Source organism: Scyliorhinus torazame, chromosome 8, assembly GCF_047496885.1.
Source record: "Scyliorhinus torazame isolate Kashiwa2021f chromosome 8, sScyTor2.1, whole genome shotgun sequence".
NCBI lineage: Eukaryota > Metazoa > Chordata > Chondrichthyes > Carcharhiniformes > Scyliorhinidae > Scyliorhinus > Scyliorhinus torazame.
Genome location: NC_092714.1, coordinates 279114487 through 279142121, shown reverse-complemented (window position 1 = coordinate 279142121; position 27635 = coordinate 279114487). Strand labels below are relative to the sequence as shown.

Below are 27635 nucleotides of genomic sequence, written 5' to 3'. Positions count from 1 at the left end.
GGGACCATTCATCAGCCTGGTCCAGGGCCTGTTCAAAGCCAACAGCGACCAGGAAGAGGTGGAGGAAGGGGAGAGGAAAAACTAAGGAGGTAACAAGGGAAAGAGCAAAGGGGGAAGGAGAGAGAAGGGAATCCACGGGAATCACAGAGTGAAACATGGGGAAAGTGGGAGGAGGGGAGAGGCTATGCAGCAACCCCCCCCCACGACAACAACTAAATAAAAAATCCTGCAACAGAAAGATGCAGAACGCAGTGTGTGACACCCAGGGCAGGAGGCAGGAGGCAACACTGAGAGGAAAACTAAGCTACCAACAGAGGAAAGGTGGGGGGGGGGGGGGGGGGAAGGCGGGGACAACGTGTAAAAGTCTCTGTAAGTAAGAAACTGCTTTAGTTGTAAAAACTGGAAAATACCAATAAAAATATATATTTTTAAAACCGCTCGGCAGGCAGCAGAAATGCCAGATGATTTCTGAATTCGAAATCAAGGTTTGGTTTCCGACATCAATTTCAGTCTGTGAAGGATAGAAATTGGGGAAATGAGAAATCCACAGATAGTCAAGGCAAACGACGTCTAGTTGGAGATAGTAAAGAGATTTTGCCTCAGGTTAAAAGGGAAACCTATAATAGTGGGAGAGAGATAAAAAATCTTCAATGTTTTCATAATAAGGTTGGACACACAAAGTCGGTTGTTTCAGAAAAGTACTGGGAAGACAGACTCTTTGCTCGGTGGCACACAAATTAACACTACTGCCTCACAGAGCCAGGGTCCCGGGTTAACACTGCCGTCTCACAGCGCCAGGGACCCGGGTTAAAACCGCTGTCTCACAGTGCCAGGTACCCGGGTTAACACTGCTGTCTCACAGAGCCAGGGACCCGGGTTAAAACCGCTGTCTCACAGTGCCAGGTACCCGGGTTAACACTGCTGTCTCACAGTGCCAGGGACCCGGGTTAACACTGCTGTCTCACAGAGCCAGGGACCCGGGTTAGCACTGCTGTCTCACAGAGCCAGGGACCCGGGTTAGCACTGCTGTCTCACAGAGCCAGGGACCCGGGTTAGCACTGCTGTCTCACAGAGCCAGGGACCCGGGTTAGCACTGCTGTCTCACAGTGCCAGGGACCCGGGTTAACACTGCTGTCTCACAGAGCCAGGGACCCGGGTTAGCACTGCTGTCTCACAGTGCCAGGTACCCGGGTTAACACTGCTGTCTCACAGTGCCAGGGACCCGGGTTAGCACTGCTGTCTCACAGTGCCACGTACCCGGGTTAACACTGCTGTCTCACAGTGCCAGGGTCCCGGGTTAACACTGCTGTCTCACAGTGCCAGGGTCCCGGGTTAACACTGCTGTCTGACAGTGCCACGTACCCGGGTTAGCACTGCTGTCTCATAGTGCCAGGGTCCCGGGTTAAAACCGCTGTCTCACAGTGCCAGGGACCCGGGTTAACCCTGCTGCCTCACAGCGCCCGTGACCCGGGTTAGCACTGCTGTCTCACAGTGCCAGGTACCCGGGTTAACACTGCTGTCTCACAGCGCCCGTGACCCGGGTTAGCACTGCTGTCTCACAGTGCCAGGGACCCGGGTTAACACTGCTGTCTCACAGCGCCAGGGACCCGGGTTAGCACTGCTGTCTCACAGTGCCAGGTACCCGGGTTAACACTGCTGCCTCACAGTGCCAGGTACCCGGGTTAACACTGCTGTCTCACAGTGCCAGGGTCCCGGGTTAACACTGCTGTCTGACAGTGCCACGTACCCGGGTTAGCACTGCTGTCTCATAGTGCCAGGGTCCCGGGTTAAAACCGCTGTCTCACAGTGCCAGGGACCCGGGTTAACCCTGCTGCCTCACAGCGCCCGTGACCCGGGTTAGCACTGCTGTCTCACAGTGCCAGGTACCCGGGTTAACACTGCTGTCTCACAGCGCCCGTGACCCGGGTTAGCACTGCTGTCTCACAGTGCCAGGGACCCGGGTTAACACTGCTGTCTCACAGCGCCAGGGACCCGGGTTAGCACTGCTGTCTCACAGTGCCAGGTACCCGGGTTAACACTGCTGCCTCACAGTGCCAGGGACCCGGGTTAACACTGCTGCCTCACAGAGCCAGGGACCCGGGTTAACACTGCTGTCTCACAGTGCCAGGGACCCGGGTTAACACTGCTGTCTCACAGTGCCAGGGACCCGGGTTAACACTGCTGCCTCACAGAGCCAGGGACCCGGGTTAACACTGCTGTCTCACAGTGCCAGGGACCCGGGTTAACACTGCTGTCTCACAGTGCCAGGGACCCGGGTTAACACTGCTGTCTCACAGTGCCAGGGACCCGGGTTAGCACTGCTGTCTCACAGTGCCAGGGACCCGGGTTAACACTGCTGTCTCACAGTGCCAGGGACCCGGGTTAACACTGCTGCCTCACAGAGCCAGGGACCCGGGTTAACACTGCTGTCTTACAGTGCCAGGGACCCGGGTTAACACTGCTGTCTTACAGTGCCAGGGACCCGGGTTAACACTGCTGTCTCACAGTGCCAGGGACCCGGGTTAACACTGCTGTCTTACAGTGCCAGGGACCCGGGTTAACACTGCTGTCTCACAGTGCCAGGGACCCGGGTTAACACAGCTGTCTCACAGTGCCAGGGACCCGGGTTAACACTGCTGTCTTACAGTGCCAGGGACCCGAGTTAACACTGCTGTCTCACAGTGCCAGGGACCCGGGTTAACACAGCTGTCTCACAGTGCCAGGGACCCGGGTTAACACTGCTGTCTTACAGTGCCAGGGACCCGGGTTAACACAGCTGTCTCACAGTGCAAGGGACCCGGGTTAACACTGCTGTCTTACAGTGCCAGGGACCCGGGTTAACACTGCTGTCTTACAGTGCCAGGGACCCGGGTTAACACTGCTGTCTCACAGTGCCAGGGACCCGGGTTAACACTGCTGTCTCACAGCGTCATGGACCCGGGTTAACCCTGCTGTCTCACAGCCAGGGGCCCGGGTTAACACTGCTGTCTCACAGCACCAGGGACCTGGGTTAACACTGCTGTCTCACAGAGCCAGGGACCTGGGTTAGCACTGCTGTCTCACAGTGCCAGAGCCCCGGGTTAACACTGCTGTCCCACAGTGCCAGGGACCCAGGCTAACACTGCTGTCCCACAGTGCCAGGGACCCGGGTTAGCACTGCTGTCTCACAGTGCCAGGGACCCAGGCTAACACTGCTGTCCCACAGTGCCAGGGACCCGGGTTAACACTGTTGTCTCACAGCGCCCGTGACCCGGGTTAGCACTGCTGTCTCACAGTGCCAGGGACCCGGGTTAACACTGCTGTCTCACAGCGCCAGGGACCCGGGTTAGCACTGCTGTCTCACAGTGCCAGGGACCCAGGTTAACACTGCTGTCTCACAATGCCAGGGACCCGGGTTAACACTGCTGTCTCACAGTGCCAGGGACCCGGGTTAGCACTGCTGTCTCACAGTGCCAGGGACCCGGGTTAACACTGCTGTCTCAGTGCCAGGGACCCGGGTTAACACTGCTGTCTCACAGTGCCAGGGACCCGGGTTAACACTGCTGTCTCACAGTGCCAGGGACCCGGGTTAACACTGCTGTCTCACAGTGTTATTTCTTTGTGAATGTCATCAGTGTTCCTGTGTCTAAGTAACCAAGAAGTCATCAATGAGGTGTTTGAATGGTCGAATCACTTTGTTGTCTGAGCTGGACCTTTTCCTGTGCTTGTGGTATTGATTCTGTATGTCATCTTTCTTGAAAGCTGCTTCGCTTGTTTGTCGTGGAGCAAATGTGAATTTGTGAGATTTCTTGCTATGCCATGGCATGTTTGTACTCTTGTCATAGTTTCGGAGTGTAATCTTGCATTGTCCTTCATGTGCAGAGTTGTACCATGTTGTACAGGTCGTTGTGTCATTGTCGCTTCTGTCTTTGTTGTTTTTGTTGTCGTTCGTGCCGTTGTTTTTGTCGTGCTTGTAGTTTTTGTTGTTGCTGTGCTGCTTGTTGCGCTCAAAAAGTGTTCCATGTGGATAATTTGAGTAATTGTCACAGTTATTGTCGTCAGTGTCCTTTGTGGTGTCTGTTATGTCGTGTTAGGTACACTGGTATAACACTGGCTGCAACTGGATGCAGTATAGATCGAAAAGATACTCCAGACCTTGAAGTTAGTTCAATCAGGTTTATTGAACTAATAGCACAGTTAGCACAGTTCTCTGTGAGTTCGACTCTCTGCTAACTTAAATGTGGTTACTCTGTCTGACTGAGCCAGACTAGCTCTTAGCCACGTGGTGGAGGTGTGAGATTGTAACAACACCGTTGACTGACTCTCTAGATGTTCATCAGTGGAAAGAGGTGGAGTGTGAGTGCGTGTCTTTTATAGTCAGATCCCATCCCCCCCCCCCCCCCCACCCCCCACCCCACCCCCCACCACCACCCCCACCCCCCTGAGTGTCCTGCCTGCTTATTGGTCATGTCCTGATCTCTGTCCATTAGCTGCTTGTCTATGCCTGCCTGTATATCATTATGTGTGTGTCTGCATGTCATGACATGTTACATTGAGCGTTTCTTCTTGAGAATTGTAAGAATGATCTGATGTCGTATTGATATTGGTGACATTAGTCATTTGTGGTGGATTTGATTGCTCTTCTTTGCTTCCTTGGTGCTCCTCTGCTGGAGACATTTCCGGTATATTTGAATCATCTGTGATCTCTTTATGCTCCTCTTCAGGAGTTATTTCTGGTTCATTTGAATCACCTTTGGTTTCTTGGTGCTCCTCTTCTGGAGTCAAAATCTTCAAGATTTCAATTGACGTGGTCTCACTGGTCCCAAGAGTAGTCCTACTCTGTGCTTCTGCACAGACAAGCTGAGATCTGTCAGTCTCGCTGTGATCCTGCACACTCTGTATGTCGAGTGTGATCACTTTGTCACTGTTTTTACACACAGTGGGTAGACATTCAATGTCTTCTTGTTGGTTACATGAGCTGGGTAGACTTTCATAGTCTGCTGCTGGTTGCTCAGATAAAGCGGATAGACCGTCATAGTCTTCCTCGTGCACAGTTGTCGCTCCGGAGTCTTTAATTGCTTCCATTCTGGAGTGTGTCAACGAGCTCGCTGTGGAGGCTTGTATTACTCCATCTGTGGAGTCGATTTGTGCTCTCTGCGTGGCGTCGCCTTCTTCTTGGGTATTGCTGTCATCCAATGCATTGACGATCTGCCATGGCATCATGGTATTGGATTCATCTACCATGAGTAGAGTCGTGTTGAGCTTTTCAACCGTGTTGCTGATGCAATGACCATCAACTCAGAATAACTCCTCCATGTCTGAGCAGTAGTCTTCAATGAACAAATCTTCTCTGTTTGTTTCGGATTTGTCATTGTGTTCTCGGTGTCCAATGAAGAACTCATCTTCCGAGTAGTATTCGTCAATCAACAAATCTTTTGTCTGGATTTGTCATTGTGCTCTCCTCTTTGGGTGTTGCAAACTGCTTGTTCCAGGGTGCTGCGGAGGTAATATTTAACTGTGGGTGGAGGCTCGGGCTTCATTCTGTCGTTCGAGGAAAGAAATATGAAGTTTGTAGCTTTAAAATTCTTATTTGTAATTTTCGGGCATTTCCTGTTTAAGTGGGCATGGTCCGGGTCTTCTGACATCATGATGCTCGTGACGCAAGGCGTAGGAATTGAGTGCCCAATCTGACTTTCCTTTACAGTGCGCTCTCTTCGCATCTGCGCATGCGCGGCTTCCCGCGCAAGTGTATTTCGCCTTTTTTTTTCTTTTTAAGAAGTGCGTATGTGCGTACTGGCCGGAACGCTCTCGCTCAAGGTGGCTGCCAATCAAAAAGCGCTGTTGCATCGAGTGAGATTCTGCCTTCGACTCGTGGTAAGTTTTCACGCCATTTTTACGGATTGTTTTCTAGATAATGATTCTGTCTTTGTAAAGACTCAAAGTATTGATTTTGTTTTTGTATAGCGATTTCTAATGTTAAATATATTTTTTGTGAAAGTTCTTTCCTCAAATTTTTATCAGACATTCCAGAAATTAATTGATCCAGTATTATAGCATCTCTGAAATCAGCATAATCACAGCCTTGTGGTATTGATTTGAGATTTGTGATAAAATCAGTGATGGGCCCTCCGTTTCTGTGGCATTTATGACAGGAGTTACATTTTTTCAGCATCTCACTAGATTGACCGTTAGTGTTCATCGCATTTTTTGAGTATTACTTCTAATTTGGTGTTGTTTTCACCTTCTAAGTAATTAAAGCAATTATAGATTTTTCTGGCTTCATGCCCTCCTGCTGTGAGTAGTAGTGCTATTTTTGTTGCGTCAGAGACAGTGGTTAACTCATTAGCTGCGATACACATTTGGAACATCTGTTTAAACATTTTCCAGTTAAAACTTAAATTACCGGTTGTTTCCAGCTGCCATGGAATTCCAATGATTTCCATCGAATCAGGTAGTGGTCAAGGACTCATTTTGCTGTGAAGTCTTCCAGTCGAATGTCCGGCCAGAATTTTCTTCTCTTGTTGTCCAACCATATCTAACTTGTTCTTTTAAAGCCAACACGCATGGTACCATGTCTTGTTACCTGTGTGGTAGGTAACTCGTGCTACTTGATGGTGAGGTCTTCTGAATCTCGATGAAGAAGACTTAAACTCGTCCAGTAACAACAAAGGTTTATTGAGTAACTATAACAACAAGTGCATGAGTTCTTTACTTTAACTTTGATACAAGTGATAAGGTTAACAAGATCTAACTACAATAACTATACGTAACTCCACTAGCCACCTGAACTATTCTGAAATTGCCCTGGTCACAGTGCACCCGAGAGAGAGAGAGACTGAGGGAGACACAATGTGGTTGCTTTTTATACCCCTGTTGGTCCGCCCTCTAGTGATCATGTGGTGCTGCTGATTACGCATTAACCCCTTGTGTACATGCACATACAGAGATCACTACAGTGACCAAGGGATACGGGCCGTGCTAGTGCCAGGCGACGATGCAGGAATAGAGAGACCAGTGGGGTATTTTTGAAAAAACTAAGTCCGTGCCAGATTAAGTATTCCACCATTGAAAAGGAAGCCTTAGCCCTGCTCCTAGCCCTTTAGCATTTTGAAGGGCATGTTGTCCGGCATGAGAATAAACAAAGCTTTGTTTATACAGACCATAATCCACGTTTACAGAGAAGTTTAAAACCAGAACGCAATCTTATTCCGTTGGGAGTTTATTACTGAAACAGTTCACCATTAAAATTGTACACATTCCTGCAAAGGATAATGTGATTGCAGATGCTTTGTCACGGGTTTAAGGACTGACTAGTTACCAATGTAGAGACTGAAAAAGGAACTTCCATAATGGGACTGGATTGGATGGATATGTGTCTGTGATTTATGTCTTACATACCTCATGATGAAAAGTCCGTGCTTGATGTTTCATTCTTTTAGGGAGGGAGGTGTGCAAGGGTCCTTCCTGCTTACTCCCCGATTTCCCTTAGTGTTGGGTGGGGTTACTGGGTTGTGGGGATAGGGTGGAGGTGTTGACCTAGGGTAGGGTGCTCTTTCCAAGAGCCGGTGCAGACTCGATGGGCCGGGTGGCCTCCTTCTCCTTCAGAGGCCCGGTGTGAGTGATTGGCTGATTGCCAATGAATGGGCCAATAGGCTGTACTCTGCTCGGTAACAGGTGGTGGTTGGATCCTATCCCAGTGGGATGGATCTCAGAGACCTGAGGGAGGAGTGGAGTCCCAGACACAACCAGACAAGGACTTGCTCTCATATTCCAGAAAGGCTGTCAGTGTTGTATTCCTGAAATTGCAAGAACCAGGAAAACCATTGCAGGCTGCAAGCAAAGACCCGGGGCGGGATTCTCTGATCCTGAGGCTATTATTAAACTAGAAAGAGTGCAGAAAAGATTTACTAGGATGTTGCCGGGACTTGATGGTTCGAGTTATAAGGAGAGGCTGGATAGACTGGGACTTTTTTCCCTGGAGCGTAGGAGGCTTAGGGGTGATCTTATAGAGGTCTATAAAATAATGAGGGGCATAGATAAGGTAGATAGTCAACATCTTTTCCCAAAGGTAGGGGAGTCTAAAACTAGAGGGCATAGGTTTAAGGTGAGAGGGGAGAGATTCAGAAGGGCCCAGAGGGGCAATTTCTTCACTCAGAGGGTAGTGAGTGTCTGGAATGGGCTGCCAGAGGTAGTAGTAGAAGCGGGTACAATTGTGTCTTTCAAAAAGCATTTAGATGGTTACATGGGTAAGATGGGTATAGAGGGTTATGGGCCAAGTGCGGGCAACTGGGACTAGCTTAATGGTAAAAAACTGGGCGGCATGGACTGGTTGGGCCGAAGGGCCTGTTTCCATGCTGTAAACTTCTATGATTCTATGATTCTATGAAGTGTTGATGCCGTCGTAAACGCCGTCATGTTTTCCCACAGCATCAACAGGCTCCCAGGAGCAACGATCCTGAGCCCTACAGGGTGCCAGCACGGCACTGGGGCGACTCACGCAGCTCCAGCTCTCGATACCGGCATCAAACGGCGGCGTGGGTCTGTGCATGCGCGCTGCAACCGGTGCGAACTCGCGCATGGGAGCTTCTCCGCAACGGCCCCGACGCAACGTGGTGGAGAGGTACAGGGGCCCGGCGCGAAGTAAAAGATGCCCCCACCAGGAGAAGCATGCCCGCCGATCGGTAGGCCCCAATCGCAGGCCAGGCCACAGTGGAGGCCGCCGCCCCCCCTCCCCCCCCCCCCACCGGGGTCGGATCCCGCACCCCCCCCCCCCCCACCGGGGTTGGATCCCTCCCCCCCCGGGGTCGGATCCCGCCCCCCCCCCCCCTCCCCCACCGTGGTCGGATCCCGCCCCCCCCTCCCCCACCGGGGTCGGATCCCGCCCCCCCCTCCCCCACCGGGGTCGGATCCCGCCCCCCACCCCATCGTGGTCGGATCCCGCCCTTCCCCCCCCACCGAGGTCGGATCCCGCCCTTCCCCCCCCCCCCGGGGTCGGATCCCGCCCGCCCCCCCCCCCCCCCCCGGGGTCAGATCCCGCCCCCCCTCCCCCACCGGGGTCGGATCCCGCCCTCCCCCCCCCCCCCACCGGATCCCGCCCCCCCTCCCCATCGGGGTCTGATCCCGCCCCCCACCCCATCGTGGTCGGATCCCGCCCCCCCCCCTCCGAGGTCGGATCCCGCCCTTCCCCCCACCCCCCCGGGGTCGGATCCCGCCCTTCCCCCCCCCCCCACCCGGGGTCGGATCCCGCCCCACCCCCCCGCCCACCGGGGTCGGATCCCCCTCCCCCCCACCAGGGTCGGATCCCGCCTCCCCCCCCACCAGGCTGCCCCCCGCAGGATGGACGCTGAGGTCCCGCCGGGTAAGACATGTGAACGTCGCCGGTGGGACTCGGCCGATCTCGGCGGCCACTCGGCCCATCCTGTGCGAGAATCGCCGGTGGGGCCGCATAGAGCGGTCCCCAACCGCCGCTGTGCCGGCGCCAATTCTCCAGTGAATCGCGCCCAGCTCAGCCCTTGTCCGCCCCGGCCCGGGGTCAGAGAATCCCGCCCCAGGACTCTCTCTCTCTCCAGAAGGCTGTGAGCGCTGTATTCCTGAACTACAGAGGCCTGAATGAATCTACGGTTAAAAACCTCGAACTGAAAGTGAAGTCTGAAGAAGACGAAGGTGCCAAAAACCACCATCTGAAACAAACATTTTTATTTTATTTATCATTTTATTACACCCCTCCCCTCTGTGTTTGCCTGTCTCGGGTGTGTATAGAGGGTAGGGGGGGGGGGGAGCAAGTTAAAGTGGGGGATTAGGAATTAGTTAATAGTTAACCAGTTGTATTTGCTGCATATTTCATGATAGTTCTTGTTATAAATAAATAGTAATCGTGTTTAAATTTACAGACCTGGTGACTGTAATTATTGGGCGGCCAATGGGCCAGAGACTTTGGGTAGCGTTCTTTTTTATAAATTTAGAGTACCCAATTCATTTTTTCCAATTAAGGGGCAATTTAGCGTGTTCAATCCACCTACTTTGCACATCTTTGGGTTGTGGGGGCGAAACCCACGCAGACACGGGGAGAATGTGCAAACTCCACACGGACAGTGACCCAGAGCCGGGATCGAACCTGGGACCTCGGCGCCGTGAGGCCGCAGTGCTAACCACTGCGCCACCGTGCTGCCCGACTTTGGGTATCTTTCTAAGAATTCTTGGTTAATTCACTTGTGTTGTGACTCCAGGTCAAGGGGCATTGACCGGGCACTAGCCCAGGGGGGGCCTTAATGACCCCACTCCCCAGCGGAGTTATGACAGGAACAGATTTTCAAAAAAATCACTGGCTCGATCTTTTGAAAAGTAGCACATTTAATCTCAGGAAATTTCTTTCAGAATTTAAAAGATTATGTAACCACACACACTCCCTACTCACCCAGCCCCTTTTGAAAGCTGATAAACTGACCCTGCTTCAACTGAACACAGACAGACTCTAAAATAAAATAAACTTGTACAAATTATAGTCAAACCCAAACAGTTAATGCTGTTTAAGGGCAGGATATCTTGGAATTTGCAGTGCAGAAGGAGACCATTCGGCCCATCGGGTCTGCACCGGCCTCTGGAAAGAGCACCAACATAAGCCCACCCTATCCCCGTAACCCACCAAACCTTATTTAATAATAATAATCTTTATTACTGTCACAAGTAGGCTTACATTAACACTGCAATGAAGTTACTGTGAAAATCCCCTAGTCACCACACTCTGGCGCCTGTTCGGGTACACTGAGGGAGAGTTCAGAATGTTCAATTCACCTAACAGCACGTCTTTCGGGACTTCGGGAGTTGTGGGAGGAAACAAAGCATTTTTTGGACAAGAAGGGGCAATTTATCATGGCCAATCCACCGAACCTTTACATCTTTGGACTGTGGGAGGAAACCTGAGCACCCGGAGGAAACCCACGCACACACGGGGAGAACGTGCAGACTCCGCACAGACAGTGATTCAAACCGGGAATCGAAACTGGGACCCTGGCACTGTGAAGCAACAGTGCTACCCACTGTGCCACCGTGCCGTGCTTATCTACACATAAGCTTGGAAGTAAGGACAAGGCTACTGGAATTGTAGATTCAGCTCTGCAAGGAATCAACAAATAGAAATTGTGAGAAAAATTCTCATGATTTAATTCCCTTTCAAAATAAAATGAACTGTATTATTCGACAAACCAATCAAATCCTCTGGGCAGGGGCTGCACGGTGGCGCAGTGGGTTAGCCCTGCTGCCTCAGGGCGCCGAGATCCTGGGTTCGATCCCGGCTCTGGGTCACTGTCCGTGTGGAGTTTGTACATTCTCCCCGTGTCTGCGTGGGTTTCGCCCCCACAACCCAAAGATGTGCAGGGTGGGTGGATTGGCCACTTAATTGGAAAAAATTAATTGGGTACTCTAAATTTTTTTTTTTTTTTAATCCTCTGGGCAAAACAAAGCGAGGGAGAGAGAGCAAGGCAGAGTGTGAGGGAAAGAACCCTCGTGAGGGAGGGAGAGAGTGATCCAGGACTGATGCATTAGCTGTTCCATCCCAGATCAACCCCCTGCCCCATTCGGGGGCACAGAGTCACAGCCTAGTCTCTGTTGGCCACTCCCAGTAAGGGCAATTACCCTCAGGACATTCGATTGGATCAGGGAATATAAACCAGGGTTGCTGCTTGATTACTGTGCAGTGACTCCTGGATACAGGATCCGGCTAAAATATCATACCCTCCATATCACCCTTAAAGAATGGCCTTTGGGGGGGGGGGGGGGGGGGGGTTAGGGGCAATAATAATTAACCCTTTGAGAAAGCAAAGAGCCAGTGGATCAGGGTAGGGCAAGGCCAGAGATAATGATACTGCTTTGGAAGAGGAGCTGGGGGACCGGTGGGGTGGGGTGGGGTTATGGTGTTTTTGGAGGGGGGGGCTGGTTGGAGGGAGACCGTTTCCTCTGTGTTCACACTGCACCAACACTGACATGAGCACACACAATAGTGTACCCGGAGCAGAGGGGGCGGGGAGCAAGGAGGACCTGCTCCTCAGCCGAGCCTAGCAGGCAGTTGAGGGGGTCGTCCGTCCTGACTGTCTTTCCCTCTTCCACGGCTATGTTCACTGCCGGGTGTCTCTGGAACAGGAGCACGTGGTGTCTGCCGGCACTATCGCGATTCTCCTCGCTCGGTGCGCACACAGGGACTGGGTTATTAACCCCCTTTAATCACATTTTGTTTTGATGCTTTACATTTCCTTTTGAGATTCTGTTTATTTTGATGCAGTAATCCTTTCAGGAACTGCATTTTTAATTTATCCCACAGCTTGTTGATTTATGTGATTAATGCAAAGAGACAAACCCTGTTTTCAGCAGCCAGTGCACCTTGCTGGTTACTTGCTACGTCCAAGGTTCCCACTTGTTGCTTTTCAGTTTGTTGCTTATCCAGTTTCAGTGAAGGTGACTCCAGGTTTCTAACCTATTTTGCTCTGGGTCATAACGGTTCAGTGTAATAAAGACAACTCGGAGGCTGATAAAAGCTCACTGGTCAGGTCCGAGTGTCTCGGGGTAAACAGCGTGACCCCTGACCTGTAGGCAGCTGGGATGACCACATAGTCAGAAACCTCACCGGGAACAGCACCTTGGGAAATCATCGCAGCAATCTGACCTGAGGGAGGAAACAAGCACGCATTGTCACTACTCCAAACACCACGGTTATTAATCTTACACGGTCAATTTCTCAGAACTATCCTTTCCTCCCAATTTAATTCCCTGTCCTCTCGACCTGCATCACCACCTCCAATTCAACCGTAGATACTCAAAACTGTGGAATTTTTCGGCTCCCTCAATTAACATGATTTATCCTCTGGTGTGGCTGCACCCACATTGCTATTGGGGAGGCAGAGCCAGAATTTTTACCTGGAAGGGAAAAACAGAAATGCTCACATTTGTATCGAACCTTTCATGACCATCGGACAGACACCTGAAAGTGTGAGGCCTCTTCCTGTTGATTCCCTTATTCCTCTTTCTCTTATTTTGCCGGAATCATTTTTGATCCATGGGTGATGAATGGACATGCGTCTTTCAGAGATTGAGGAATTTGGAAGTTATAGGAGAGAACACGCTGCTAGTCTCTGCTAGTCTGAACAGGAGGCCTCAGACGTTTCATCACCAGAGAGAGAAATGGGGGGGGGGGGGGGGGGGAGACGGCAACTCTGTCTGTTTAAAACAGGTGCCGATTGGATCCTTTCCCAGTGGAATGATTTTCAGAGTTCCAAGGAGCTCAGTTTGATGAAGGTAAGGGAAGAAGAAAGGAAAGAAGGATCTATCTACGGGGAAAACAAGCTGCAAATAAAGCACCGTCTCTCTCTCTCTCTCTCTCTCCAGAAAGGCTGTGAGTGCTGTATTCCTGAAACCACAGAGACCTGACATCGGGGGGGTGGGCACTGTGGCGCAGTGGTTGGCACTGCTGCCTCACAGTGCTGAGGACCCAGGTTCGATCCCGGCTCTGGGTCACTGTCCGTGTGGAACAAAGAACAAAGAAAGTACAGCACAGGAACAGGCCCTTCGGCCCTCCAAGCCCGTGCCGACCATGCTGCCCGTCGAAATTAAAATCTTCTACACTTCCTGGGTCCGTATCCCTCTATTCCCATCCTATTCATGTATTTGTCAAGATGCCCCTTAAATGTCACTATCGTCCCTGCTTCCACCACCTCCTCCGGCAGCGAGTTCCAGGCACCCATTACGACCGGTGTAAAAAAAACTTGCCTCGGATATCTCCTCTAAACCTTGCCCCTCGCACTTTATACCTACGCCCCCTAGTAATTGACCCCTCTACCCTGGGGAAAAGCCTCTGACTATCCACTCTGTCTATGCCCCTCATAATTTTGTAGACCTCTATCAGGTCGCCCCTCAACCTCCTTCGTTCCAGTGAGAACAAAACCAAGTCCAACCAGGTCTCCATCTGTGCTGTGATTGTCTATGAATGTAATTAGTTTATTCAACCTCTCCTCATAGCTAATACCCTCCATACCAGGCAACTTCCTAGTAAATCTCTTCTGCACCCTCTCTAAAGTCTGCACATCCTTCTGGTAGTGTGGTGACCAGAATTGAACACTATACTCCAAGTGTGAAAGTGGAGTTCGCACATTCTCCCTGTGTCTGCGTGGGTCTCACCCTCACAACCCAAAGATGTGCAGAGTAGGTGAAATGGCCTCACTAAACTACCCCTTAATGCGAAAAAAATAATTGGGTACTCTAAATTTAAAAAAAAGATATAGCCCTTGGGGCAAAGGGATCAAAGGATTTGGGGGGAAAGGTGGGATCAGGCTATTGAGCTGGATGATCAGCCATGATCAGGATGAATGGCGGAGCAGGCTCGAAGGGCCGAATGGCCTCCTCCTGCTTCTATCTTCTGTGTATGTGTGTCTTGGACGGGAACATGCAGGTGGCGGTTTTCCCATGGATCTGCTGCCCTTGTCCTTCAAGGTCATAGATGTCAAGGGTTTGGAAGCTGCTGTCGAAGGAGTTCTGGTGGTCACGGAGGTGAATCGTATAGATTGTACACACGCTCTCACTGTGCATCAGTGGTGGGTGAAGTGGAGGTCAGTCTGGACACACGGACATTGAGTAATTGCTTCATCCTGGATGCTGCGGAGCCTCTGGAGTAGATATTGTTGCAGGAGAGTGGCGGGTATTCCACCCGACGCTGGATTTGTGCCTTTGGGTTGGGGGATAGGTTTCAGAAGGTGAGTTACTGGCCAGTGAGCAGCCAGTGTGAGCTTTGCTCTTACGGTTGTGGACAGCAGATTTCATATGCTAGGAGGTTCTCTGCAGGAGGATTAAACAAAAATAGGGAAGTCCTGCTAAAATGGGGCGGCACGGTAGCACAGTGGTTAGCACTGTGGCTTCACAGCGCCAGGGTCCCAGGTTCGATTCCCCGCTAGGGCACTGTCTGTGCGGAATCTGCACGTTCTCCCCGTGTGTGCGTGGGTTTCCTCCGGGTGCTCCGGTCCCCGTGGGTTTCCTCCGGGTGCTCCGGTCCCCGTGTCTGCGTGGGTTTCCTCCGGGTGCTCCGGTCCCCGTGTCTGCGTGGGTTTCCTCCCACAAGTCCCGAAAGATGTGCTGTTGGGTGAATTGGACATTCCAAATTCTCCCTCTGTGTACCCGAACAGGCGCCGGAGTGTGGCGACTAGGGGCTTTCACAGTAACGTCATTGCAGTAGTTTTTTAAAAAATATATATATTTTATTAAAATTTTTCAAACAAAAATGTTTCCGTTTTTACAACTCAACACGGGATTATACATTAACTGGTAAATAACATTATTTAAATAATATAGTGAACTAACAACAACAACTAAAAAAAAAAAATAGCAAAAACACAAAATAGTGTTCCCCCCCTCCCCCCCCCGGGTTGCTGCTGCTGTCATTTCTATCTTTTCATTATCGTTCCGCGAAATAGTCAAGGAACGGTTGCCACCGCCAGGAGAACCCCTGAGCCGATCCTCTTAACGCAAATTTTATTCATTCCAACCTTATGAACCCTGCCATGTCGTTTATCCAGGCCTCCACGCCCGGGGGTTTTGCTTCCTTCCACATGAGTAGAATCCTGCGCCGGGCTACTAGGGACGCAAAGGCCAAAATATCGGCCTCTTTCGCCTCCTGCACTCCCGGCTCTTCCGCAACCCCAAATATAGCTAACCCCCAGCCTGGCTTGACCCGGACCTTCACCACCTTTGAAATTACCCTTGCCACACCCCCCCAGAACTCCTGCAGTGCCGGACACGACCAGAACATGTGTGTGTGGTTCGCCGAGCTTCCTGAGCAGCTCCCACACCTGTCCTCCGCCCCAAAAAACCTGCTCAGTCTTGCTCCCATCATATGTGCTCTATGTAGAACCTTAAATTGAATCAGGCTAAGCCTGGCACCCGAGGACGAGGAATCTACCCTACTTAGGGCATCAGCCCACAGCCCCTCCTCAATCTCTTCCCCCAGCTCTTCTTCCCATTTTCCCTTCAGCTCCTCTATCCTCGCCTTCCCCTCGTCCATCACCTCCCGGCATATTTCGGACACTTTGCCCTCTCCGACCCATACCCCCGAAATCACTCTATCTTGGATCCCCTGCGTCGGGAGCTGCGGAAATTCCCTCACCTGTTGCCTCGCAAATGCCCTCACTTGCATATACCGGAAGGCGTTCCCCGGGGGCAACTTATATTTTTCTTCTAGCGCTCCCAGACTTGCAAACGTCCCGTCTACAAACAGGTCCCTCAGCTTCCTAATTCCTGCTCGTTGCCAACACTGGAACCCCCCATCCATCCTCCCTGAGACAAACCTGTGGTTATTCCTTATCGGGGACCACACCGAGGCACCCGTCACCCCCCTGTGTCGCCTCCATTGCCCCCAGATCCTCAAGGTTGCCACCACCACTGGGTTTGTGGTGTACCTTTTCGGGGAGAACGGCAGCGGCGCCGTCACCAGCGCTTTTAGGCTCGTTCCCTTACAGGACGCCATCTCCAGCTTCTTCCACGCTGCTCCCTCTTCCTCCCTCATCCACTTACAGACCATCGACACATTGGCAGCCCAGTAGTAGTCTCTTTACTCTCGGGGTCTTTCCTGCCCACACAAACCTCGTAATGCTCCTGTCTATTTTTTTTAAAAAGGCCTTTGTGATCAGAATGGGGAGGCACTGAAACACGAAAAGAAACCTCGGGAGGACCACCATTTTAACTGCCTGCACTCTGCCCGCCAGCGATAGCGGCACCATATCCCACCTCTTAAAGTCCTCCTCCATCTGCTCCACCAGTCGCGTCAGGTTAAGTCTATGCAGGGTTCCCCAGTTCCTGGCCACCTGGATCCCCAGGTATCGGAAGTTCCTTTCCACTCTCCTCAGCGGCAGAGCATCTATCACCCTTCCCTGTTCCCCGGGGTGCATTACAAAAAGCTCGCTCTTCCCCATATTTAGTTTGTATCCCGAGAACTCTCCAAACTCCCTAAGTATCTGCATTACTTCTGGCATCCCCTCTACCGGGTCCGCAACATATAGCAGTAGATCATCTGTGTAAAGCGACAACCGGTGCTCCTCTCCCCCTCTAAGCACCCCCCTCCACTTCTTAGAACCCCTCAGCGCTATGGCCAGTGGTTCAATTGCCAGCGCAAACAGTAACGGGGATAGGGGACACCCTTGTCTTGTACCCCTATGTAGCCGAAAATACCCTGATCTTTGCCGGTTTGTGACTACGCTTGCCACCAGGGACCCATATAAGAGTCTGACCCATCTAATAAACCCCTCACCGAACCCAAACCTCTTCAGCACCTCCCACAGATAGTCCCACTCCACCCTATCGAATGCCTTCTCTGCATCCATCGCCGCCACTATATCTGCCTCCCCCTCCGGTGGAGGCGTCATCATCACCCCCAGCAACCTTCGTACATTAACATTCAGTTGTCTCCCCTTTACAAACCCTGTCTGGTCATCATGCACCACCCCTGGGACGCAATCCTCTATCCTTGTCGCCATCACTTTGGCCAGCAGTTTGGCATCTACATTTAGGAGTGAGATAGGCCTGTATGACCCGCATTGCAGCGGGTCTTTATCTCGTTTCAGGATTAGCGATATCGTCGCCTCCGACATTGTCGGGGGTAGCATCCCCCTTTCCTTAGCCTCATTAAAGGTTCTCGCCAAGAGCGGGGCCAACAGATCCATATACTTCCTGTAGAATTCCACCAGAAACCCGTCTGGTCCCGGGGCCTTCCCTGCCTGCATGTTCCCCGGTCCTTTAATCACCTCATCCACCTCAATTGGCGCCCCCAGACCTGCCACCTCCTGCCCCTTCACCTTCGGGAACCTTAGCTGGTCCAGAAAGTGTAACATTCCTTCTTTTCCCCCCGGGGGTTGGGACTTATATAGCCTCTCATAAAAGGTCTTGAACACCTCGTTCACTTTCCCTGCTCTCTGCTCCATATTTCCCGTTTCGTCCCTAACTCCCCCGTTCTCTCTCGCCGCCGTCCTCTTCCGAAGTTGGTGGGCCAACTGCCGGCTCGCCTTTTCCCCATACTCATATTGCATCCCCTGTGCCTTCCTCCACTGTGCCTCTGCCTTTCCCGTGGTCAGCAGGTCAAACTCCGTCTGTAGTCTTCGTCTTTCTCTGTATAGCCCTTCGTCTGGGGTCTCCGCATATTTTTTATCCACTCTCAAAATTTCCCCCACTAATCTCTCTCTTTCTTTGCCCTCTTGTTTCCCCTTGTGGGCTCTGATGGAGATCAGCTCTCCTCTAACCACCGCCTTCAGCGCTTCCCATACTACCCCCACTTCCCATACTATCCCCACCTGAACCTCCCCATCGTCGTTGACCTCCAGGTATCGCTCAATACACCCCCTCACCCTTCCGCAGACCCCCTTGTCCGCCAGTAGTCCCATATCTAGTCGCCAGAGTGGGCGCTGCTCCCTTTCCTCTCCTAGTTCCAAATCCACCCAATGCGGGGCGTGGTCTGAAACGGCTATGGCCGAGTACTCCGTTCCTGCCACGTTCGGGATCAGTGCCCTTCCCAAAACGAAAAAGTCTATCCGGGAGTATACCTTATGGACGTGGGAGAAGAAAGAGAACTCTTTAGCCATTGGCCTGGCGAATCTCCACGGATCCACTTCCCCCCATTTGTTCCATAAATCCCTTAAGCACCTTGGCCGCTGCCGGCCTTCTCCCGGTCCTGGATCTGGACCAGTCTAGCCCTGGATCTAGCACTGTGTTAAAATCCCCCCTCATTACCAAGCTTCCCACCTCCAGGTCCGGGATACGTCCCAGCATTCGCTTCATGAATCCCGCGTCATGCCAGTTCGGGGCATATACATTCACCAGCACAACCGCCTCTCCCTGCAGTCTGCCACTCGCCATCACATATCTGCCCCCACTGTCCACCACTATATTCTTAGCCTCGAATGATACACGTTTCCCCACCAATATTGCCACCCCTCTGTTTTTCACGTCCAACCCTGAGGGGAATACCTGTCCCACCCATCCTTTTCTTAATCTAACCTGATCCGCCACCTTCAGGTGCGTCTCCTGGAGCATGACTACGTCCGCCTTCAGTCTCTTGAAGTGCGCAAACACCCGTGCCCTCTTAATCGGCCCATTTAAGCCTCTCACATTCCATGTGATCAGCCGGATTGGGGGGCCATTCACCGCCCCCCCCCCCCCGTCGACTAGCCATCCCCTGTTTTAGGCCATCTCCCCATCCAGGTCCCGCGCACCCGTCTGTCCCCCAGGCAGCGCCTTCCCGCCCCGATCACCTCATCTCTTACCAGCTCCCCCTTGCACTCAGCAGCAGCAACCCAGTTAATCCCCCCCCCCCCACCCCCCCCACCCCCGAGATCCCCCTCTAGCTTGGTTACTCCCCCCATATTGCTTCCGGAAGTCAGCTAACTCTGGCTGACCTCGGCTTCCCCCGTTCACTCTTTGACCTCCCTGCGTGTGGGGCTCCCTTCCTTCCTGCGCCCGTTTTCCTGCTATAATTTCCACAGCGCGGGAAAATACCCGCGCTTTCCTCTCGGCCCCGCCCCCTATGGCGCAGTTCCCTCATTCCCCTTCCCTGTCCCTTTTTCCACCGGCGCCCACATTTCTTCGTGTCCCCCCCATCGGGGGGAGAGAAATTCCCCGTCCAACATTGCTGTACAATAGCCCTCCCCTTTCCCCGCTTTACATTCCTGTACCACCACCTCGCTGCTTCTCTCCAAACATTAAACTCTCAAATCTAGTCCAGTTTCTCCTCTTGGATGAATGTCCATGCCTCATCTGCCGTCTCGAAGTAGTGGTGCTTGCCCTGACGCGTGATGCACAATCGCGCCGGCTGCAGCATCCCAAATTTTATTTTCTTCCTATGGAGCACCGCCTTGGCCCGGTTAAAGCTCGCCCCCCCTTCTCGCCACCTTTGCACTCCAGTCCTGAAACACACGTATCACCGCATTCTACCATTTGCCACTCCGTGCCTTCTTGGCCCAGCTCAGGACCATCTCTCTGTCCCTGTAGCGATGGAACTTCACCACTATTGCTCTTGGTGTTTCACCTGCCTTTGGTCTTCTCACGAGGACCCGGTACGCTCCCTCCACTTCCAGGGGGCCCGTTGGGGCCTCAGCTCCCATTAGCGTGTGGAGCATTGCGCTCACATAAGCCCCAACATCAGCTCCCTCTGCTCCTTCGGGGAGACCTAGAATCCGTAGGTTTTTCCTCCTCGAGCTGTTCTCCAGGGCTTCCAGCCTTTCTATGCACCTCTTGTGTAGTGCCTCGTGTGTCTCCGTTTTTACCACCAGGCCCTGTATCTCATCTTCATTCTCGGCTGCCTTTGCCTTCACTCCACGGAGCTCCATCGCCTGGACCTTTTGTGTTTCCTTCAGTCCCTCGATTGCCAGTAGCATCGGCGCCAGCACCTCTTTCTTAAGCTCCTCCACACATTGTCGGAGAAACTCCTGCTGGTCCGGGCCCCATCCGCCGCCATCTTGCTTCTCCCTTCTCTTCTCTGCCGCTGCTCCAAAGGATCCTTCGCAATCTGGCCACTACCGCCGCTCCTTTCCATACACACCCAGGGGGACTCCTTCCTTCGTCACCCTACACTGGGTTAGGTCGAAAAAAAATTCCGTTGGGGCTCCCGATAAGAGCCCAAAAGTCTGTTAGAACGGGAGCTGCCGAAACGTGCGGCTTAGCAGTGCATCGCCGCAACCGGAAGTCACGTCATTGCAGTATTAATGTAAGCCTACTTGTGACAATAATAAAGATTATTACCATTATTAAAACTATACAAGCGCTAATTAGACCCCACCTGGAATATTGTGAGTGGTTTTGATCCCCTTATCTAAGGACAGATATACTGACATTGGAGGCCGTCCGGAGAAGGTTCACTGGGTTGATCCCAGGTATGGAGGGATTTTCTTCAGAGAGGTTGAGTAGGTGGGGCCTGTGCTCGCTGGAGCTTAGAAGAATGAGAGGCGACCTTATTGAGACATATCGGATTCTCAGGGGGCTTGACAGGGTCGATGCTGAGAGGATGTTTCCCTTTGTGGGGCATTCTAGGACCAGAGGGCTAATCTTTACAGACTGTATAGTTGATTGTTGGGAAATATGTTTCCTGGGCGTTTATTTGCTGTAACCTGTTTTGATAAATGTTTGTAATAAAATACATTTTTTTAAAGTTTCAGATCAGCTATGATCTCACTGAATGGAGAAGCAGACTTAATGGGCCGAATGGTCTTATATTTGGTATTTCTGATGCTGAGGACATATGTGGAAAGTTCAGGTCACTCCCAGTCCACTCACCTGCAACATCTAGCTGCTCCCACAGGGAATGGTTCGGGAGCTGTTTGAACCTGGAGAAATCCGTGCCCCCCGAGAGCCGAGCCAGGATATCGTGTCGCCGGATCAGTAACAGCGATTCGCTGGAGAGGCGTTGTTTAACAAGGCTGCTTTTCACTGCAGAGAATAGAGAGAGCGTTAGCCTCGGCGGGCAGTAAATTACCTCCAGTTGTTCAACTGGATCAACACCAAGGACAGGGAGGGATCATTGATGGGAACAAAAAATCTCCTGAACCCACCTATTTCTAAGGGATTGGTCATGTAAATCTCTTCAGTGTCAACTCCAAAGATCATCTGATGGTGCCATGCATCTGGGATCTCCTTGTCGCTTGGCACTGCCACTTGCATGTTCATGGTCAGTACAGCAACAGCTCCTCTACGCATCCAGTGTGCCAGCCAAGCTGTCAATTGCACACGTCGTTCAGGGTAGAAACTGAAAAACTTGCCTACGACACCTCCTTCCGTTGCCCTCTCCGCTCCCTCAATCAGCTGCTGGTGGGTGGCACCTAGGAAGCAGAAAACAACCTGCAGTCAGTCACTGGCATCGCATTCTCTGTCCCAGCTCATGTTCCTGTCTTCATCAGACTTCCAGCCATCCCAAACATCAGAGAGATATTCAAGCCCACTTCCGCCCAGTGTGAAGACTCGGCCACCTCCCCTAGTCTTCAGCCCAAGTGAAGGTCCATCCAGTATGGTGCAGGTGTCGCTGGTTAGGCCCATCCTAGGGTGGCATGGTAGCATAGTGGTTAGCACAGTTGCTTCACAGCTCCAGGTTCAATTCCTGGCTTGGGTTGTCTGTGCGGAGTCTGCACGTTCTCCCCGTGTGCGCGTGGGTTTCCCTGGGTGCTATGGTTTCCTCCCTCAATCCAAAGACGTGCAGGTTACGTGGATTGGGCATGCTAAGTTGCTCTTGGTGTCCAAAAAGGTTAGGTGAGGTACTGGGTTACGGGGATAAAGTGGGGATAGGGTGGAGGCATGGGGCTTAAGTAGAGTGCTCTTTCCAAGGGGCGGTGCAGACTCGATGGGCTGAATGGCCTCCTACTGCACTGAAAATTCTATGATTCTATCCCTAATGGCCCCTGAGCAGATGCTGGTGAGCTGTGTTGTGCATTTAACTTGTGCATTTAAACCAAACATGTTAATGATTGTTAAACAGTGCTCGCTGATGCAGCATGTTAATGGTTTGATGTTTGTTGCTCAGCGTATTCTCGATCACCTGGTCACGTGTGCAATACAGTGAACGACCTTCCCTAAACCTTCCTCAACTTCCACGAATGTCTGAATTCCTCCTCAGCTGACACAGAAATCACAGAGCAGTCGGGGCTCGTGAACCAGTCACCCGACACAAGTGGGCAGCTTCAGGGGGAGGAAGGATTGGGGCATTTAAATGTTGGGGGGGGGGGTGAGAGAGTACAAATTACAACAAAGCTCCTGAAAAGACTCCTACCTGCAACACTTCGCGATATTAAATATTCAGCCAGCGGTGCATCGTTCTTGCGCAGTCTGGTCTGGACACACCTGGCGACAACCTCAGCGGGAATGTCAAATCTCAGCGCCTGCAGAATGTTGAGGACTGCAGTTGCACCACATGCACTCGACCCAATCTGCACAATCTGTTTCTGCTCAGCCTCCTCCAACCTCCAGATCATCACTGATTGCACTTTCTCATCCTCTGCAGACCTCTCTTGGCCCACGGCACCACGACATGGATCACGAGAGTCCATTCTTCACACAAACCACGTGTTTCTCACAATTCTGTCAGTTGGAGCAGAAACCCTCAATCTGAATGATGGCCAACTTCCCCAAAATATTCAGGATGGTTTCCTTTCAGAGTAACAAAACCCTACAATACAGGAAAACAAACACATTACTTTTCTGAGATTAGGGTCAAGGCACATTGAAGGACAGTGTAGAGGGAACTTTACTCTGTATCTAACCCCGTGCTGTACCTGTCCTGGGAGTATTTGATGGGGACAGTGTAGAGGGAGCTTTACTCTGTATCTAACCCCGTGCTGTACCTGTCCTGGGAGTGTTTGATGGGGACAGTGTAGAGGGAGCTTTACTCTGTATCTAACCCCGTGCTGTACCTGTCCTGGGAGTATTTGATGGGGACAGTGTAGAGGGAGCTTTACTCTGTATCTAGCCCCATGCTGTACCTGTCCTGGGAGTGTTTGATGGGGACAGTGTCGAGGGAGCTTTACTCTGTATCTAACCCGTGCTGTATCTGTCCTGGGAGTGTTTGATGGGGACAGTGTAGAGGGAGCTTTACTCTGTATCTAACCCCGTGCTGTACCTGTCCTGGGGGTGTTTGATGTGGACAGTGTAGAGGGAGCTTTACTCTGTATCTAGCCCCATGCTGTACCTGTCCTGGGAGTGTTTGATGGGGACAGTGTCGAGGGAGCTTTACTCTGTATCTAACCCGTGCTGTACCTGTCCTGGGAGTGTTTGATGGGGACAGTGTAGAAGGAGCTTTACTCTGTATCTAGCCCCGTGCTGTACCTGTCCTGGGAGTGTTTGATGGGGACAGTGTAGAGGGAGCTTTACTCTGTATCTAGCCCCGTGCTGTACCTGTCCTGGGAGTGTTTGATGGGGACAGTGTCGAGGGAGCTTTACTCTGTATCTAACCCGTGCTGTACCTGTCCTGGGAGTGTTTGATGGGGACAGTGTCGAGGGAGCTTTACTCTGTATCTAACCCCGTGCTGTACCTGTCCTGGGAGTGTTTGATGGGGACAGTGTCGAGGGAGCTTTACTCTGTATCTAACCCCGTGCTGTACCTGTCCTGGGAGTGTTTTGATGGGGACAGTGTAGAGGGAGCTTTACTCTGTATCTAACCCCGTGCTGTTCCTGTCCTGGGAGTGTTTGATGGGGACAGTGTACATAGAACATAGAACATAGAACACTACAGCGCAGTACAGGCCCTTCGGCCCACGATGTTGCACCGAAACAAAAGCCATCGAACCTACACTATGCCATTATCATCCATATGTTTATCCAATAAACTTTTAAATGCCCTCAATGTTGGCGAGTTCACTACTGTAGCAGGTAGGGCATTCCACGGCCTCACTACTCTTTGCGTAAAGAACCTACCTCTGACCTCTGTCCTATATCTATTACCCCTCAGTTTAAAGTTATGTCCCCTCGTGCCAGCCATATCCATCCGCGGGAGAAGGCTCTCACTGTCCACCCTATCCAACCCCCTGATCATTTTGTATGCCTCTATTAAGTCTCCTCTTAACCTTCTTCTCTCCAACGAAAACAACCTCAAGTCCGTCAGCCTTTCCTCATAAGATTTTCCCTCCATACCAGGCAACATCCTGGTAAATCTCCTCTGCACCCGCTCCAAAGCCTCCACGTCATTCCTATAATGCGGTGACCAGAACTGTACGCAATACTCCAAATGCGGCCGTACCAGAGTTCTGTACAGCTGCAACATGACCTCCCGACTCCGGAACTCAATCCCTCTACCAATAAAGGCCAACACTCCATAGGCCTTCTTCACAACCCTATCAACCTGGGTGGCAACTTTCAGGGATCTATGTACATGGACACCTAGATCCCTCTGCTCATCCACACTTTCAAGAACTTTGCCATTAGCCAAATATTCCGCATTCCTGTTATTCCTTCCAAAGTGAATCACCTCACACTTCTCTACATTAAACTCCATTTGCCACCTCTCAGCCCAGCTCTGCAGCTTATCTAGAATTTACAGTGCAGAAGGAGGCCATTCAGCCCATCGAGTCTGCACTAGCTCTTGGAAAGAGTACCCTACCCAAGGTCAACACCTCCACCCTATCCCCATAACCCAATAACCCCACCCAACACTAAGGGCAATTTTGGACACTAAGGGCAATTTATCATGGCCAATCCACCTAACCTGCACATCTTTGGACTGTGGGAGGAAACCGGAGCACCCGGAGGAAACCCACGCACACACGGGGAGGATGTGCAGACTCCGCACAGACAGTGACCCAAGCCGGAATCGAACCTGGGACTCTGGAGCTGTGAAGCAATTGTGCTATCCACAATGCTACCATGCTGCCATGCTACCATCTATATCCCTCTGTAACCTGCTACATCCTTCCACACTATCGACAACACCACCGACTTTAGTATCGTCTGCAAATTTACTCACCCACCCTTCTGCGCCTTCCTCTAGGTCATTGATAAAAATGACAAACAGCAACGGCCCCAGAACAGATCCTTGTGGTACTCCACTTGTGACTGTACTCCATTCTGAACATTTCCCATCAACCACCACCCTCTGTCTTCTTTCAGCTAGCCAATTTCTGATCCACATCTCTAAATCACCCTCAATCCCCAGCCTCCGTATTTTTTGCAATAGCCTACCGTGGGGAACCTTATCAAACACTTTGCTGAAATCCATATACACCACATCAACTGCTCTACCCTCGTCTACCTGTTCAGTCACCTTCTCAAAGAACTCAATAAGGTTTGTGAGGCATGACCTACCCTTCACAAAGCCATGCTGACTATCCCTGATCATATTATTCCTATCTAGATGATTATAAATCTTGTCCCTTATAATCCCCTCCAAGACTTTACCCACTACAGACGTGAGGCTCACCGGTCTATAGTTGCCGGGGTTGTCTCTGCTCCCCTTTTTGAACAAAGGGACCACATTTGCTGTCCTCCAGTCCTCTGGCACTATTCCTGTAGCCAATGATGACATAAAAATCAAAGCCAAAGGTCCAGCAATCTCTTCCCTGGCCTCCCATAGAATCCTAGGATAAATCCCATCAGGTCCCGGGGACTTATCTATTTTCAGCCTGTCCAGAATTGCCAACACCTCTTCCCTACGTACCTCAATGCCATCTATTCTATTAGCCTGGGGCTCAGCATTCTCCTCCACAACATTATCTTTTTCCTGAGTGAATACTGACGAAAAATATTCATTTAGTATCTCGCCTATCTCTTCAGACTCCACACACAATTTCCCATCCCTGTCCTTGACTGGTCCTACTCTTTCCCTAGTCATTCGCTTATTCCTGACATACCTATAGAAAGCTTTTGGGTTTTCCTTGATCCTTCCTGCCAAATACTTCTCATGTCCCCTCCTTGCTCGTCTTAGCTCTCTCTTTAGATCCTTCCTCGCTACCTTGTAACTATCCATCGCCCCAACCGAAACTTCACACTTCATCTTCACATAGGCCTTCTTCTTCCTCTTAACAAGAGATTCCACTTCCTTGGTAAACCACGGTTCCCTCGCTCGACGCCTTCCTCCCTGTCTGACCGGTACATACTTATCAAGAACACGCAGTAGCTGATCCTTGAACAAGCCCCACTTATCCAGTGTGCCCAACACTTGCAGCCTACTTCTCCACCTTATCCCCCCCAAGTCACGTCTAATGGCATCATAATTGCCCTTCCCCCAGCTATAACTCTTGCCCTGCGGTGTATACTTATCCCTTTCCATCATTAACGTAAACGTCACCGAATTGTGGTCACTGTCCCCAAAGTGCTCTCCTACCTCCAAATCCAACACCTGGCCTGGTTCATTACCCAAAACCAAATCCAACGTGGCCTCGCCTCTTGTTGGCCTGTCAACATATTGTTTCAGGAAACCCTCCTGCACACACTGTACAAAAAACGACCCATCTATTGTACTCGAACTATATATTTTCCAGTCAATATTTGGAAAGTTAAAGTCTCCCATAATAACTACCCTGTTACTTTCGCTCATATCCAGAATCATCTTCGCCATCCTTTCCTCTACATCCCTAGAACTATTAGGAGGCCTATAAAAAACTCCCAACAGGGTGACCTCTCCTTTCCTGTTTCTAACTTCAGCCAATACTACCTCGGAAGAGTCCCCATCTAGCATCCTCTCCGCCACCGTAATACTGCTCTTGACTAGCAGCGCCACACCTCCCCCTCTTTTGCCTCCTTCTCTGAGCTTACTAAAACACCTAAACCCCGGAACCTGCAACATCCATTCCTGTCCCTGCTCTATCCATGTCTCCGAAATGGCCACAACATCGAAGTCCCAGGTACCAACCCACGCTGCCAGTTCCCCTACCTTGTTTCGTATACTCCTGGCATTGAAGTAGGCACACTTCAAACCACCTACCTGAACGCTGGCCCCCTCCTGCGACGTCAAATCTGTGCTCCTGACCTCTATACTCTCATTCTCCCTTACCCTAAAACTACAATCCAGGTTCCCATGCCCCTGCTGCATTAGTTTAAACCCCCCCAAAGAGCACTAACAAATCTCCCCCCCAGGATATTTGTGCCCCTCAGGTTCAGATGTAGACCATCCTGTCTGTAGAGGTCCCACCTTCCCCAGAAAGAGCCCCAGTTATCCAAAAATCTGA

General features: G+C 51.4%; 1 protein-coding gene across 5 annotated transcripts in view; it reads right to left on the bottom strand.

The window, feature by feature from the left end:
* Positions 1 to 27635, bottom strand: part of LOC140428680 (uncharacterized) — a 195157-nt gene that overhangs the window by 155735 nt on the left and 11787 nt on the right. For 4 of the 5 annotated variants that reach the window (XM_072515405.1, XM_072515404.1, XM_072515407.1 and 1 more), the window contains exons 2-5: positions 22751 to 23146; positions 21543 to 21809; positions 21268 to 21420; positions 11748 to 12634 (exon numbers count right to left, since the gene is read on the bottom strand). In XM_072515405.1, the coding sequence (XP_072371506.1) occupies positions 12471 to 12634; positions 21268 to 21420; positions 21543 to 21809; positions 22751 to 23027 (861 nt within the window). In that variant the 5' untranslated portion in view covers positions 23028 to 23146 and the 3' untranslated portion in view covers positions 11748 to 12470. Of the gene's footprint in view, positions 1 to 11747; positions 12635 to 21267; positions 21421 to 21542; positions 21810 to 22750; positions 23147 to 27635 lie in introns of those variants that run through there. The other variant, XM_072515408.1, reaches the window with a different exon arrangement.